Source organism: Thermobia domestica, chromosome 1, assembly GCF_964235325.1.
Source record: "Thermobia domestica chromosome 1, izTheDome1.hap1.1, whole genome shotgun sequence".
In the NCBI taxonomy this organism is placed as follows: domain Eukaryota; kingdom Metazoa; phylum Arthropoda; class Insecta; order Zygentoma; family Lepismatidae; genus Thermobia; species Thermobia domestica.
The window spans coordinates 310,881,001-310,897,150 of NC_137454.1; the positions used below are offsets into that span (position 1 = coordinate 310,881,001).

The following is a 16,150-nucleotide window of genomic DNA, read 5'->3' on the forward strand; positions in this document are numbered from 1 at the left end:
CACTATTTCCTATACTCTTTACAAGGCAGTCAAAATGACTGCTTCGTGCTTCTAGGTATAACTGACAATAGCGCCCCTGTAAAAAGAAGCATAAACTTATTATTAATGGTATCAACAAGTGGACACAAAAATATTAAAAGTCAATGAATTTCAGGGCCTTAGCGAAAATATTACAGACGTGATACAAAATTATGTTTCTTGAAGCAGTCAAAATGACTGCTTCGTGCTTCTAGTGATATATATATATATATATATATATATATATATATATATATATATATATATATATATATATATATATATATATTCAGGGGCGGATCCAAGGCTGGGTATAGGGGCCCTTGACGTTCAAATATTAACTGGATAAAATGGACTTTAATCCTGCTTTACACTAGATAAAGCCGAAACCTATGATTTAGCCCCTCCCTTAATCATATCCGGGATCCGCCACTATATATATATATATATATATATATATATATATATATATATATATATATATATATATATATATATATATATATATATATATATATAATAGGGGCAGGTCTTTCAAATTAGGTCCGAAAGATGATTTGAAAATCTGGCAGAATTTCCAAAAATCTAGCATAATTCAGGCCCGTGTTTGGGATCATCACAAGTCTCGAGTGTGGCAACCCTGGATGGTGCTACCAACGACGAAGAAGAAGAAAAGATATTGGACATACGGTCTGTCATGAAGTGCGTAGTATCTAAAATTTAGGCAGACCCATTTTCCAAAATTCACAGGTAAACTTCAATATTATGGATGAATATATGTACCGTTCAGGTCATGTTTTTGCATAAAACTGGAAACAATTGTTAAAAATTGTATTTCTGACGCTAATTTTCTTCTTATTGTTCTCTAAATTAGTTGCGCTGGGCAACTTGTCATTACCCCACGTGGTATAGATAAAATTCAAGGCGGGAAGCAATTGAGTAATAATTGCATTTCTTTCACAATTTCTGTATAGATACAGCGACTGGGCATATATCAGAAACCTAAGTGCAAAATACACAAACCAGCCTGTACCAGGTTGCTACTGAAAAATATGAATGCCATCTTACCGAACTAGACCAGTGTGAAGTAGTGATAGGTAAATTCCCGGGAAGATTCCCAAAATGGGAATTTATGTACAATCAGAAAGAAAATTGTATTCTATTACTATATTATGATTTCAAAGTTGAATTAATTTTTATATCACAGCATATTATTACTGTTGTCCACAGAGGATTCTTTAAAATCTATATATTCTGAACGGTACTATCTTACTTTATTAACACTTTATTATATTTAGAGAGTACGCATAAATGTATATTTATTTACAATATGTTCTATCAATTAAATATGTGTGAAAAAATTATATAGTAACAGTTTAAATTTATATGTAAGTGGATTTGGTCAACTTGACTCTATTACTGATATTATAAACACATTAAATTTATAAATGTTACAAACCAATTAGATTGGGTAAATGCTAGAATATACATGTCTCACCAATTTATCAACATTTGCGCCTACATATTTATGTTCACAAAATTTGCAAGATACTTACTTATCTTTATATTTTAGCACGCAACATTGCCATACACGACATTTCATTCTACTTATTTCTCGAAATTCCATACGTTAATTTACATGTAAAAGAAGTCTGAGTACCTCTTCAGAAATTCGAGTCAGAGGGAGGAGACAGACCGACGTCTATTACCAATGGTGGTTCAGGGTTTATTAATAGTACATCATCTCTATTTCTACATAATTCTAAATTACTTTACAAAATGGTTCCTTTTCATCTTTTGTAAATTAGTAATTTGCTAATTTTGGCTGTCCTTTAAAATTGGGGGCCAGCTTTTACACGTACTTTTTTGCGATATTGTATTCCGATGCGGTTGTTTTATGGTTTCATACGGTAAATTACGTTACCAACATTAAATTCAGACAGCATTGCAGAGCGAGCGTTAGCGAATGAAGGCGGGTTAGAGCCACCCCATGGCACGTTGTTTTCTATCTTCTTTAACAACAATTCACTTTCTTTTCTCACATAAATCACTTGCACTTACCTTTACGTTTTGTATAAATCCTCTACTGCTTTAAAAAACACATGTTCGATACTTCCTTGGCTACTTGAACATCACTATCAACCCATTTCTTCCGTAAATCATCCCATTTTTCGCTAGTTTTGTCCTCCAATACTAAATAATTACCCTACTTCTTAGTGCAAATGGAAATGCAACTTAAAATATCATATTATTATTTATATAAAGTACCATCAAATAATTTTAAATTTTTTAACTTCCAAATTCTTTAAAACCTAGAAGTAAATCATAATATAATAAAATAAAGTAAGTAGTCATATGGTTCTTATAATTTGGAAGATAAAGTAAAGAAAAGGAAATAAATTCCTTCCCGGGAATTTATAGGCCAGGGAAAAAACCCGGGAATATTCCCACTTTTTAATTCCTTCCCACTGGGAATATTCCCACTGCCCATCACTAGTGCGAAGCTAATAAGTGCGCGGAGGGGTACATCCGCGGAATACAGACGCGTCAGCATTGATGTATATGCATGAATGCAATAGGAATGACAACTTGTGGGTTTTTGCCATAGTATGAGTTCCCACTAGGGTAAGTCTTTACTTTGACTCCAACTGTGACTTTAATCGGTTCTTATAGGTTCAGTTACTTCCTGGAACTGTTTGTGCGTGAGTCACTTGTTAGAACTGTTCGTGCCTTTGGTGTGACGTCTTAGTTCATATTTTTCCCACTAGGTGTTTGTGTAGTCATATGGTAGTTGGTTAGTAATCACATGTTCTGTGTGCATGTATGTGTGTGCTGCTGTTTGTGGCATGCGGGAGCGCGTAATTGAATTGGTTGAATTGAGTTAGAGAAAACCTATCATAGTTGTGGTCTAAACTGAAGATATTTTCGACGTATTCTAAAAGTGGACGTTTATTGGTTTCTTGTTTGTAATAATAGCAAGTGTGCTCGGTTTAATAAAACGACGTGTGTGCGGAAAGGAACATTTTTCAGTAATGTTGAGTATTGTGCATGTGTTCTTGGTGTCTTATTTTTTCGTGTGTGGAATCAGCAGTTATGAGTTCATTATTCATGAGATTTCTCCTATGGCGAAATGGTGAGTGTTTTCTTTTTTTAATTCATATTATTTTTATTCTTGATTTGTTTTGCATTTGAGTATTAGGCAAAGTATTTGGTTTGCTGCTGCTTGTCCTATTGTCTTGTTGAGATGTAATTTTTTTTTCTTTGTCATGCACTGATTTATGATTAGAGACGAGTGTTTTTTTTTTAATTTTTCCCTTCTTATCTTAGCTTTATAGTAGTGGTGTGATTATTTATTATTATTTTGGATGTTTTTATGGTAGTTGAGCGGGGGGGTTGGGGGGCGGTAGCCCCCCATTTAGATCTCAAAATTCATAGTCACCGCTTCACCTGAATTGATGTTTAGTAACATTGTGGCCCTTGTACTTATAGTATAATTCTTAACTTCGTATAGTAACATTGTGGCCCTTGTACTTATAGTATAATTCTTAACATCGTATAGTAACATTGTGGCCCTTGTACTTATAGTATAATTCTTAACATCGTATAGTAACATTTTGGCCCTTGTACTTATAGTATAATTCTTAACATCGTACATTACTATCACTGTGTTAGTAATTGTAATCGATTCATGTGATCCGGTTCCGGGAGCAGTTTAGGAATGATTCCTAAACTGCTCCGGGAACCGGATCACATGAATTGGTTGAAGTCACAGTTGGAGTCAAAGTAAAAATTTGCCCCCACTAGTAACTGCTTTCTGTTCTTCAGATTGTACTTTTAATGATAGTTGTGTTTTATGACTGTAGTGTTTCGAGACTATATAGAAATCGCAAGAGCAATATAATCTTTTCAACACCTACATCTAGTGGCTTCGTTGAACTTTATCAGTGTAAAGAAAGATATTGCCATATTCCCGAGTGTAAATCGTCTAGAGGATAATAAATAGGTATTTAATGAAAAAAATGCGTATTTTTTCAACAATTATTTCAAGAAGTTTGCCTAAATGTCACCTGCATCAAATCAATGCTCATATTTCTAGTTCTATCGCCGTCTGGAACTAGGCCGTCGGCGTCTCCTCTGGGATGTAACTGAGTTATATAATTAATGAAGACAGAGGAGAAGGAAAGAAACATCTCCCGTGTTCAGCTTCTCTTTAGCCTGCATCATTTGTGAAGGCATAATCATTCCAAACTTCAACATTAAGAGAATACATAATAGAAGAGCCAAAGAAGTTTCATTTTGGGGAACATTAGTCGTTCAGATACTCTAGCTTATAAATCCGAACGCTATGTTGAATCAAATGCTATTTCACAATTTATAGCTTAAAATTTCTGATGTTAATTTGCCTTTTACATATAACCCTGTATTGATTGTCAATTTTATTTTTTCTTCTATCGTTTTCTATGCTCTTTCTTTTTTAAAATTGATGAAACCAAATAATATCCATCTATTAACATGCTAGAATAGCAATTAAGAACGACTGAGCTCAAACCTATAACTTTAGATTTCAAACCTTTGATTTACGGTTATTTGTGATTTCACGTTTATAACAAAGAAAAGAATTTTCAAAAGGTGTACTTTAAATAACTTACTTAAAGAGATCTTTTTTTAGAAAGTTTATCCTTTTTAATTATTGTTCAAAGCCTTTGCATTTTAATAAGCCTTCTCCGAAATAAATGCAAATGAATTGTGTTGCCATCTCTGGAGTTCTTTAAACTATACGTTTGTGGAAAATCGTTTCGACCGTGAGATTCGGAAACTACAGGCTCTAGAAAGATGACGATTTCAGTTATAGATGGCAAATTTGCGTAGATTGTCCAGTTCTAACTCAATATTAAAAAAAAAAAAAATGGGCATTATTTATTTATTACATTTTTACGGGTACACTGGAAGTGTTGAAATTAAAAAAAAAAACTAAAGCATCATATCCTACCTATGAACATTTCAACACCATATAATTGTATACAAAAGCTGCATATCTCTCAGGTGTTTGTTTCATCGCCAAATTATAGTGAAAAACGAAGGAAACCATTTCTTCAGTCTAAGTTGAATCTTTATTGTTTGGAGTGTTTTGTCTAATGAACATCATAAATCACTGGCATTATAATTGATTGTATGTGTAATATATTAGCTTATTTTAAAATGTATGAAACGATAATCATGCCTGTTGTTCTGTATGGTTGCCAAATATGGTCTCTTACTTCGAACGAAGAACATAGATTTAAAGTATTTGAGAACAAGATCCTGAAACGAACATTCGGACCCAAGAGAAGCGGGAATAAGGCATGGCGGAATCTTCATAACGAGGAAACACATAATTTATACGGTTTATCCAACAAATCTAGGGGGCTCAAGTGGGCAGGTAATGTGGCCAGGATGGAACAAAGTACGAATGCTTTCAAAATCTTAACTGGAAGACCAGCTGGAAAACTACCGTTAGGAAGACGTAGTCGCAGAACAATATTAAGATGGATCTCGCAAGATAAGAATATAGAGTAGAAACTGGATACAATTGGCTAAGGATAGAATTCAATGGAGAGCTTTTGCGAACACGGCATTGAACCTCCGGGTTCAACAGGCCATAGACACTTAGTTTATGTATTTGCTTATTACATACTACATGCATGAAGAAAAAAAAAACACAGATCATACATGAATTAAAAACTGCAACCGGAAGTAGGCTGAAAGCTTGCAAGCGGTACGAGATATTGAAAAAGTATCGAAAAAAAACTCCCCTTTACGGTATCTCTTGCCGCTTTTTACCAACACTTCTTTCACTTGTGTCTGCAAAGTGACATGTACAGATGTGAGGAATAACAAAAAGATTCATGCTCATATTTGAATTTGGCGCTATGTTCAGCTAGTACATTACTAATATCCTAGGTGTGAGGAGCATGAATTGGAAAGGTCAATGAAAATGAGTTTCCTGTTAGGTCCCTTTAAATCTCTTACAGACAATCAGGTGTCTGCATACCAATTTGGGACACTTTGATACATAATGAATTTGTATAGTGCTGTAGTCAATTTTACTATCATATTATAGTAGTATATGATAGATAAGAATTAAACGTTCACTGCGTTTTGACTTTCACTGCGTATTTGATGTTCTATGGGTTGGCAATATAAGTTCAAAATCACGAGTTACGTTTAGCCACAAAGTAAATATTTTTAATGGTTATGTCTTGCTGAAAATGGACTAACCTTTACTGTGAGTAATGGCACTAATACATTTACATTATTATTTCAAATAAAGTGTTTTACAGTGTGTAGCCTTATATCGACGTTCCGACTGTTACTTTTTAAAGACTTTTTGCATCTGTTTGAATGTCTACTTTTCGCCAGTCAACATTAAGTCTTAGGATTCCACAGAATTTCTGTTTACTATCACTTTCTGTTCGAATTTGGCAATACCTCATACAAATAATAGTCATACCACTTTTCCTTCTGTATAAATATATAAGTTTTTTTTTTTTTTTTTTTTTTTTTGTGTGTGTAATTCTGCAGTGAGTCTTGCACTTGTTATATACTGCTGTAGTTAGAGGTTTAGCCTCTCATGATCTTCCGTAGCTTTTCAGTTTCATTTAAAAAAAAATCACGATATGTTATATCCATTGCTTTGCACAGTACTTTGATGTTATATGGAAATATTGCTGGTCCTGCAAAGAGAAGTTTGGTAATTGATCTCAATATATTTTTGTTTGTTTGCTGTTAATGAAAAGTTATTTTGTATTTATTAACTTTTTTATTTTTTAGGTTTTGCTGCGTAGATAAAATGAAAATTCAACATGAATATATGAAGAACTGAATCATAGATCTTAATTTGTGTTTCGTAGTTGTAATCACCTTATTGAAAAAGGTCATCCGTACTATATAAAACACTGCACCAAAATGGAAGATGAATACGAAATAAAATATGAACAAAGTAATACAAAATGTAACATTTTCTCCGAAATTAAAAGCAATGTTTGTTCCGTTAAGGATGATGCAGTGGGCCGGAAATGTGTAGAATTAACTGAAATCAAAGACCTTCCTTTGCCAATATTCACAGATCAGAATATATTTGAAAACAAAAGCCCAAATTGTACGCGAACTTCCAATGAGACTTACTCAATGAATTCAGAAGCTAACCTTAAGAAGGATGTTACGATTAGGAATCCAGTAGTTTGTCTTAAAAGACTGGAAGTCGAAGGAACTAATATTCGTGTAAAATTAATCCAAAGTGGGAATTATGTTTTAGAATATGCAAATGATAGCAGACTTCGAAAGTAAGCATTTTTAATTTTTATATTGGTAAATTTCTATGTAATCATGTACTCTTGTATTGAAAAGTGCATGTTAAACATTATTTCCAATAGACTTTATGAGCAACTGTGATTGTTAAATCAATATGAGTGTTGTGCGCAGCGGTTTGTTACCGTTCCAAAATATTTACTAACACCAATTGCTCAAGATACACATTTTATATCTTGTGTAAAATCAAAATCTTTTTAATCATCTTTTCTGGAAATAAATTAGTGAAAATATGAGATCACCTTTTCTGGTATTACATGCTATTGATGTTTCTCGTTTCGACGTTCAGCAACGCACTTTCGATGCAACAAAAGAGAAAGTTGAGTTCTAACACTTCGGGCTTACAAATGGAAGGGACGATTTACAAATTGTTTTTCCTTGGTTAAACTTTTTAAATAGTGCATACATTAGGTTGTAATTTTATATTTGTTGCGAAACTAGATCTAGTATGAAGTATGACCACCGTCTGCTACGAGTGTGTAGGATACACTAGTAGGCCTATTTGGTAAACACCGGTTACATCACAGTCTTAAGCCGGATCCTTACCAACAAGAATGCATATCTGGTTACAAATCCTTGTCTGCGATTACATCCCGGGTAATCACGCGAGATATTGCACTTCGTGCTTTTGAACATAAGGGCAACTATATTTACTTTTCAAAAGTGTGCGATCTATTTCTGTAAAAAAAAAAAAAAAAAAAAAAAATGAAAGGAAGAAAACTTCCATCTGACCTTAGCATATTAAGTGTTGGTACCAGATTTATTATATTTATCTACTTAACAAAGTTCTTGATACTGTCTGTAGCATGGAAGCCCTGGTTCATCGATGGAGAAGCACCTCCAAAACTTTTTCCCGATGTTCATACTCTGATTGATGTTTTGCACTAATTTCTTCAGAAGTTAAGTTGCGAACGTAACGATATATTTGGCCCTGTACAACAAAATGAGTGACATCGAAAAATAAAACCTATTCTTTTGATTTTGTCCAAACCAATCTCGTCCTTTGCATTGCTGTTTTAAGGAGTTCTCTCTCCTGCAGTCTTACACCTTTTAAATCAACTATCCAGATGCCTTTGTCTCTCAGTTGAATCGTATCCTCTAACCCCAGGTCGGTTTAATTCTCTCTGATAATCACAAATTCTTATGTTGTGGTTATTTTTTTGAAATTCCGTGCAGAGGTCCTTCTATGCATGTTGATGTCCTTCCCAGTGCCCTCCTTTCAATCCTTAGCAAATTTATTTACAGTATTTACTTATACCTTATAATTCTTCGCAATTTGTCTCTTAGTCACAGATATGTGTTTATGGAGTGTTATAATTTTTTTTCTCAATAAAATATTCATGACATCAAAAAACAAATAACGGAATATCACATACACACAATACTCACTAGTCAAACAGCCATAATTTTACATTTCATTTTAAACAACTTGTAACTCAGGAACAGATTTGTTGCTACATTTACAGATTATTTTAACCGGAAAAAAAGTGCAGAAATGCTGCGAACTGAAACAGATAACTTAGTAGACAAATACGCAGATCTACCATCTTTGCTATAACAGGAGTGTAGATATGTTGTTTTATATTTTTTTAAAAAATACAAGTTCACATTAATTTTCACATAACTGTTTCTAATAGTCATTCATTTGTAAATGAATATCTATATACTCTTGAGACTTCTTAAGAAGCACGAAACAGAATGAAAATAACTTGGATTCATAAAAATATTGTTTCTAAGGACAACCGTTTGGAAAGGAATTGCAGAAGAAAATGTAATTGTAGGGGTAAATCATGTTTATTTTGTTTTACGGTACAGTCTACTTTCAGTTGATCATGGAGAGTCTACACATTGAGGACAATGTTTCAGTAAGTAAGAAGTGGAGAATTTAAATGTATTAATCTTAAAATAATATGACCTAACAGAATATTAAACTCGTAATATTGTGATGAAAGCCTGCTTGAGAGAAAGTACTTAACGGGATGATCTACCTTTTCCCGGCACAAAAAACTTTATATTGGACCTTATGGTTAGAACATGGATACCGAATTTCCTCATTTTCTAAGGAACTAGGTATCTCTAATGGGAAAGAAAAATTTTGCAGCATTCTACAGAAGTTTATTAACGGGTTGAAATACTTAAATTGTATATTTGTCTGCTAGTTTAGCACAAATAAATTATTAAAAAATAAATAAATTAGTTTTTTTTTTACAAATTATAATATGTCTAACTTTGGAACCAATTATGGTAGAAAGATCAACTTTTTTTTTTTGTTTTGTTTTGTTCCTTGGGAAGAAACGACTCTAATAGTTTTAATCCCAACCATATCTGATACGCCCATTAAAAAATAGTATTTTAATATAAGTATTAAAGTCCACCTGTCAAGAAGTTTGACGAGGGTAAGGCATCCGCGCCCACCCTTTTCTTCTGTTTTCGTCCCGGGAGATATGAAATGAAGGGTCTTCACAAATCTCTTTCAGCTATGTACCCAGACCGTTTTCACAGCGTGTGTCAATGCGAATGTAAACATCCTGTCCTCACGTTCAATAGCTCAAGTTCTGCCACTTTCTCTCTCTTACGAGGTGTTGTTTCTACCCTGTAAGAAAATTATAGATAAGTAGAGAAAATGGTGATCAATTATTTCTGATAACCAGATGATAGACAAGCATTCTAAAATGCCTTCGAATTCCAAAAATGTATCGACCATAACTTTACCATGTGGTTATTTTCAGGAGGCAAAAGTTATTATTATTATTATTATTATTATTATTTGGTCCCTTGTCCCCATATAACAATGCACAGTATGGACACCCTTCCAAATGAGTCTTATAGGAGCTATCATGGCAACATTTTTGAATAAGGCAATTGGTGTGTGTCGTCTGCATCGTTGTCTGGGGACAAAAAAGGGAAACATGTTTTTCAATAAATAAAGAAAGAAAGAAAGAAAGAAAACGTGCATTTTTCAATTCCCATATCCTCGTTCTACGAAGGCGCTTAGCGCAACGAGCCTAAACTTGAAATGCTTTGAAAGTTTGTTCTTTTTTGCGTATCCTGCTTCTTGTTTCAACTTCCTAGGACAGTGATGATTTCAGGGGTGATTCTGGGGGGAATTCTCAAAAAGAGCTACGAAATTCACCCTCGGGTGCTTGAGATCTTCGCAGAAATTTCTGTGGAGCACGCAATTTTTAGTCGCTTTCCCCTCTGTACGTGGTGCCTCCGGAGGAAATGATCTGAAATTAACACTGCTATAGGATAATTAGAGATTGGCTTACAGTGCTTAGTCTTAGCGAAGTAAGCACGACAAACCAGAAATATCACAAAAAACAGGGCTTTTGCTCCGCTGTTCCCCCGTGAACATGCACGGTTTACACAATACAGATTGGATCTAACGGGGCTATTTAGAGAACGTCTTATAGAACATTTGGTGTGCAGTGTTATCTGCGGACAAGGAGGCAAAACCGTGTTTTTCATTAAAAAATGGAGTATTTTAAATTTCCCTCGCTCCCTCAGGAGACGCTTCTTCAATGAGACCGTATCCTGCCTCTTTCTCCCATTCTCTAGACCAATTAGGACTGACAGGCATTTGAATAAGTCCATTACTTGGTTGCCTAGTAATTAGCCATCATATTGTCTGCCATATTGGATTTAGACATATGTTCTCTCATGTTAGCATGTAAAATATGTCTTGTCGTGATGAAAGTTACCAGAAAAAGTAGGTTTCCTTTAGTCCTGAGGAAGTATGCTACATCCTAGAGTAATGCTTGCATATACGCATTTGTAACTTTGTACAGTTAATCGTTGGACAACAGTGTTGCCAGGTTGTAAGGTTTCTAAGTGGCAATAAGCAATGCCATATTTAAATTCATCGGCCTCAGAAACCCCTCTCTGACACCAAAATTCTTTCTAAGTGCCTTGATTCACGATCTCTCTCTTTATATATATATATATATATATATATATATATATATATAGAGAGAGAGAGAGAGAGAGAGAGAGAGAGGGAGATATTTACGTAGGCCGGCGGCCATATTGAAAAATGACGGCTACCAGGAAAACACTTCAAATTTGATATATATTCCCAAGACATTATTAAAAAAATTTAGGAGACATTTTTTTACGGACACCTATATATGGGGACCAAGACTTTACATTGTCGGAATCCTGTGGGGGCACCCCTCTGCCCCCATTCACCACTACTCTATGCTATAATATTTGTTCAAAAGGGGAATATTCCCAAAATAACAGAGTTTTCTGATATATACTGTTCTTCCCGCGCAGTCTAGAATGCATCTTGATGAACTTCCAGAGGTAATATGGAAAAGAGGATACTTCACACCACATCGTCCAGTCTCTTAGTGTGGAACCATTGAGGGAGACAAACTCCATAAAGCTAACAGTATTTGGCAGCTGACAGGTAATCTCAGGAACTGGTCGAAAACCTGTTTCATTCAGACATCCACCCCCTTTTTCCTCCATTTCGCCAACCCCCGCCCTTTCCGCGGCCAAGCTTAGAGTGGGGCGTAACTTACCCTCGTCAAATTTTAATAAGTGGACTTTAATACTTTCATTAAAATACTATTTTTTAATTGGCGTATCAGATATGGTTGTGATTAAAACTATAAGGATCGTCTCTTCTCATGAAATAATACAAAAAAAGTTCATCTTTCTACCATAATTGGTTCCAAAGTTAGACATATAATTTGTATAAAAAGAAACTAATTTATTTATATTTTTAATAACTTATTTCTGCTAAACTAGCAGACAAATATACAATTTAAGTATTCCAACCTGTTAATAAACTTCTGTAGAATGCTGCAAAGTTTTTCTTTCCCATTAGAGATACCTAGTTCCTTAGTAAATGTGAAAATTCGGTAGCCATGTTCTCCCCATAAGGTCCAATATAAAATTTTTGTGCGGACCAAAGGTAGATCATCCCGTTAAGGAACTAAGATGTACATTTTATAAACAAGAAATGTTCTTAATTGAAGGAAGCATTAGTAAAAATAAGTAAATTTGCTGCTAAGGGATCTCTACTACTGAAACTATTTGTCTGCGTCAGGGCATGGTAAGATCTTAAAAACTTAACAGTTTATAAACTCTCTACGAAAAATTACGTATTATCCGCATAAGATAAGTAGATAAAAATAAAAATATTCACGAACCACAAAATATTAAAGGATGAAACGAAGAAGAAGTCTAGGAGAGTATGATAAAAAACCTGAAAAAATTTTAAATCATCAGGTAGAGAATATGGAGCATTGAGAAAAGACAATAAATAAAACTAGATGAAAGAAGAAAGGTAAAAGAATAACTTACAGAGCCCTGCGAGGATTTTGCCGATGAAGTACACTAAATTTAATGCTTTGATTTCAAGACCATTAATTTTTTCGTCATATCACTTATAAATTTTGTATAATCTATTCAATTATATGAAATACGTAACACGTGATGTATTTATAAGTAATGTTTTACCAACATGTGTATAACGGTAATTTAAACGTTTAGACATTTCCAAATGTCTTTTGCAAAAAAAAAAAAAAATCGTTCCTTAGAGAACAGAATGAGCTTGTTTCGTTATTCTGCGATAACATTTTTTCTCTGCAATATTTTTTAAACATTCACATCGATATCTTGGAAACTATTTGTCATCTGCTTTAAACATATCATAGAAAAAACTGTGCTGTTTCATTTTGAGCGTGCTTTTGCTGTGACAATACAGCATGTAAGCATACAATCAAATCAGAAAAGTATGTGTGTGAGAAATCCGAACTTTTTTTCTATATATGTAAATCTGAAGGTTTAATTGATCGCATAGCGTTTGTTTCTGTAATCAATCTGAAGAAGTTTAAAGGAATTTCTTCCAATTATTCTCCGTGCCAATACTACATTCTGTATCTCATAAAAATCATACTACCGTTTATTTATTCTAATGATAACATATAAGTACTGTTAGCTTTGATCTGAAGATGTGGTTTATTGGTCCAGCTACAAGGCTATACTAAAGCACCATGCTTATTGTGAGAAAGAAATAGCAGATCATGTGAAATACAATAGAAAGTTTCGAACAGATCCATAACAAAGATTTATTCTCAGGAACAAGAATTTAATGCATTCACCCTAATTCTCGGAACTCTCTATCACTCTTACATATTAAATTCATATAATCAAGCAATTGATCTAAGCATTTCGCATGAATATGTAATCCCGTATCTAACTCAAAGTTTTCGTTTCTTGCCGAATGAAAGAATATGGCGTATATTTTTGATGGTGGATATATTGTGAGCCCATAAGAGTTTCTTTGTTCAGAAATATCAGGAACAATCTGGAACTTTGGACATGGAACTCATTTATCAATGTTTTCAAGAACTTTCTCAGAAACGTCAAACGAGACAGATACAAACAAAATATCTAAACCATGCTTAAAAGAAAGCATGCTGCAAGTGCCACATCAGATGGAAGTTACGTTTCCTTCATGCTCTCCTTAAGTACCTTCCACTAACTTTAAACATACTAAGCAGAGAACAGTAGGAGAGGCCCACCAAGATATTAAAAGGTAGAAATTCAGTATTACGCTCAATCGCAGCATGTTCGTGATCGCAGGTTTCGCTAAAAGAGATAGTCGGCTTACTATCTTGCTAAAATATCAGAAACAATCTTGAATGATGTACTGAAGCGTCGTTTCGATGAATACTGATAGTGCTGATCTCGTTCCTGGGCACTTAAAACTCTTGCAAATTGGCAGCAGAATCTTCCCCTAGTAGTACACTAAGTTGATTTTCCATATCTTTTGTTTATGCTGCATGTCTTCAGTCTCCCTCGGTTCAAATCTGAACTGATACTATGGAAAGTGGTACACAACTTCAGCTACTGGTATGCAAGCGTCATTTCAGTTCCATTTGTGTTGAAATGAGTAGAACTTAGTAAGTTAAATTACTTCTACACTGTTTAATGTCCAAGACAAATTCCGGGAACAAATTTATCTCTTTTATTCGTATTCCTATCTAAATACAGTTATATTTAATTTCGCAATTTCAGTTCGCACGTGCGAGTCCCTACGAGAATTGGCTGTTTATTCTGATCGGAATATTGTAAATGTAGATTGTAGAATCTTTGTTGACTCATCATTTGTTATTTTAATTTCCACACAAATACAGAAATATTCCAAAACTTTTTTCCTGAAATTCCGAATAAGGACGGCCTCCACCCTTATTAATTGTTTTAGTGACGTTATAAACAGTTATCGGCTACCGAATGTGCAAATGGTTGCCCGCCAAGATGAAAAAACAAATTCTGTTGCCTTTTCAAATTTGAATACTCCACGTCAATACAGTACTGTATAAGCTGTAAATATTTCTTTGGCTTATTATGTAGTAGGGGAAGTTGCTGTACCTAAGGCCAAATGTACATAGGGACAATACTGCATTTCTCTGTTGTTCTGCAGTGAAAATCTGTAGCTTGTGGTTAGTGCAACCTCGCAGCAAGGTTCCGGAAGTCACAGTGAGTGGCCGAGTATGTTACTGGGAAGTAGTGCTACAGTGTACATGTTCATTTTTTTCTAACAAAAAGTGCAAATCTGGTAGGTTTGAAATATTTTTTTTTATAGTTTTGTTTACAGTTTACCTCAGAATTTTATAGACGCATGATGAAAGTAGTCTTTATGTGCGTCTATACTATTTATTTAAGATGGTAAATGCTATTGCTTGAGGTGTACTATCTTTACAACGAAAGTGTGCGCGAATATGTGCCTTGGGACGACGTACCTGGGGAAAGTGTCCTTAGGTACATACGAGTGCAATTTGTTTTGTTTCTCTTTTCTGAGAAATGTCACGAAGTAAAGAGAGTAGAAAGCGCCTTGGTCCTCAACCAGATGATGTCGAGAACACTGTGAAGTATGTCCTAAAGAACAAACTATCGATACGAAAAGCAGCCGGGAAGAACAACGTTTCAAAATCAGCACTGGCACGTATCATCGCTGACTTGAAGAAAAAATACCCGGATTCTGGCGTCGATCAGTATAAATACAAGCCTAATTATGATAACCGTTTAATCTTCCCTGAAACAGAAAAGGAGTAGTTTACGGAACACATTGTACTTAGTGCCCGTCTACAACATGGATTAACTACACAGGGGCTGAAAGAACTTGTGTACTTATGGGCTAAGAAAAACAAGAAGACTTATCCTGAAGAATGAGAAAAGAATTTATCTGCAGGTGACGAATGGTTTCGCGCATTTAGAAAAAACTATGAAAATGAAACATCTTTGCGAAAGCTTGAAAGCAACAGCATTCTACGGTTTGTATCTTTTACGAAAGAAAATGTTGCTTCGTTCTTTTCTGTTTACTCAGACGGTCTATTGCGTTACAAATTTCCACCGTCTAAAATTTACAATTTTGGTGAGACAATGATTTCCACTGTTCACAACACACCACGTGTTCTTGCTAAAAAAAGGGAAAAAAACAACTAGTAGCTGCAACTGCAGGAGAAAGAGGCCCTAACGTAACAATGATTTGTTGTATCAATGCTATAGGCAATACAATTCCAGCACTACTTGTATTTCCGCGTGTCAATTTTTGCGAATCTAGCATGCTAACATGCACCTCCTGGATCTATAGGTACTGCACACGTTTCAAGATGGTCCAACCAGGACACTTTTTAGAAGTTTCTGGAGCATTTTATAAATCACGTAAAACCTTCAAAAGAGAATCCTGTGGTATTATTATTAGATATTCACGAAAGTCATTTGGCAATAGCAATTATTACACTAGCAAAGCAGTCGTAAATTGTTCTTA

The 16,150-nt window shown here is 34.5% G+C and overlaps 1 protein-coding gene across 3 annotated transcripts in view; it reads left to right on the forward strand.

The window, feature by feature from the left end:
• Positions 1–613: 613 nt before the first annotated feature.
• The window catches only part of LOC145662135 (uncharacterized), a 55,770-nt gene continuing 40,233 nt past the window's right edge, over positions 614–16,150 (forward strand). For 2 of the 3 annotated variants that reach the window (XR_014126999.1, XM_081727471.1), the window contains exons 1-2: positions 614–768; positions 6,829–7,340. Coding sequence is in view for 2 of the 3 variants with exons in the window: in XM_081727471.1 (XP_081583597.1) it covers positions 6,964–7,340 (377 nt within the window). In the remaining variant the exon portion in view is untranslated. Of the gene's footprint in view, positions 769–6,828; positions 7,341–16,150 lie in introns of those variants that run through there. The other variant, XM_081727488.1, reaches the window with a different exon arrangement.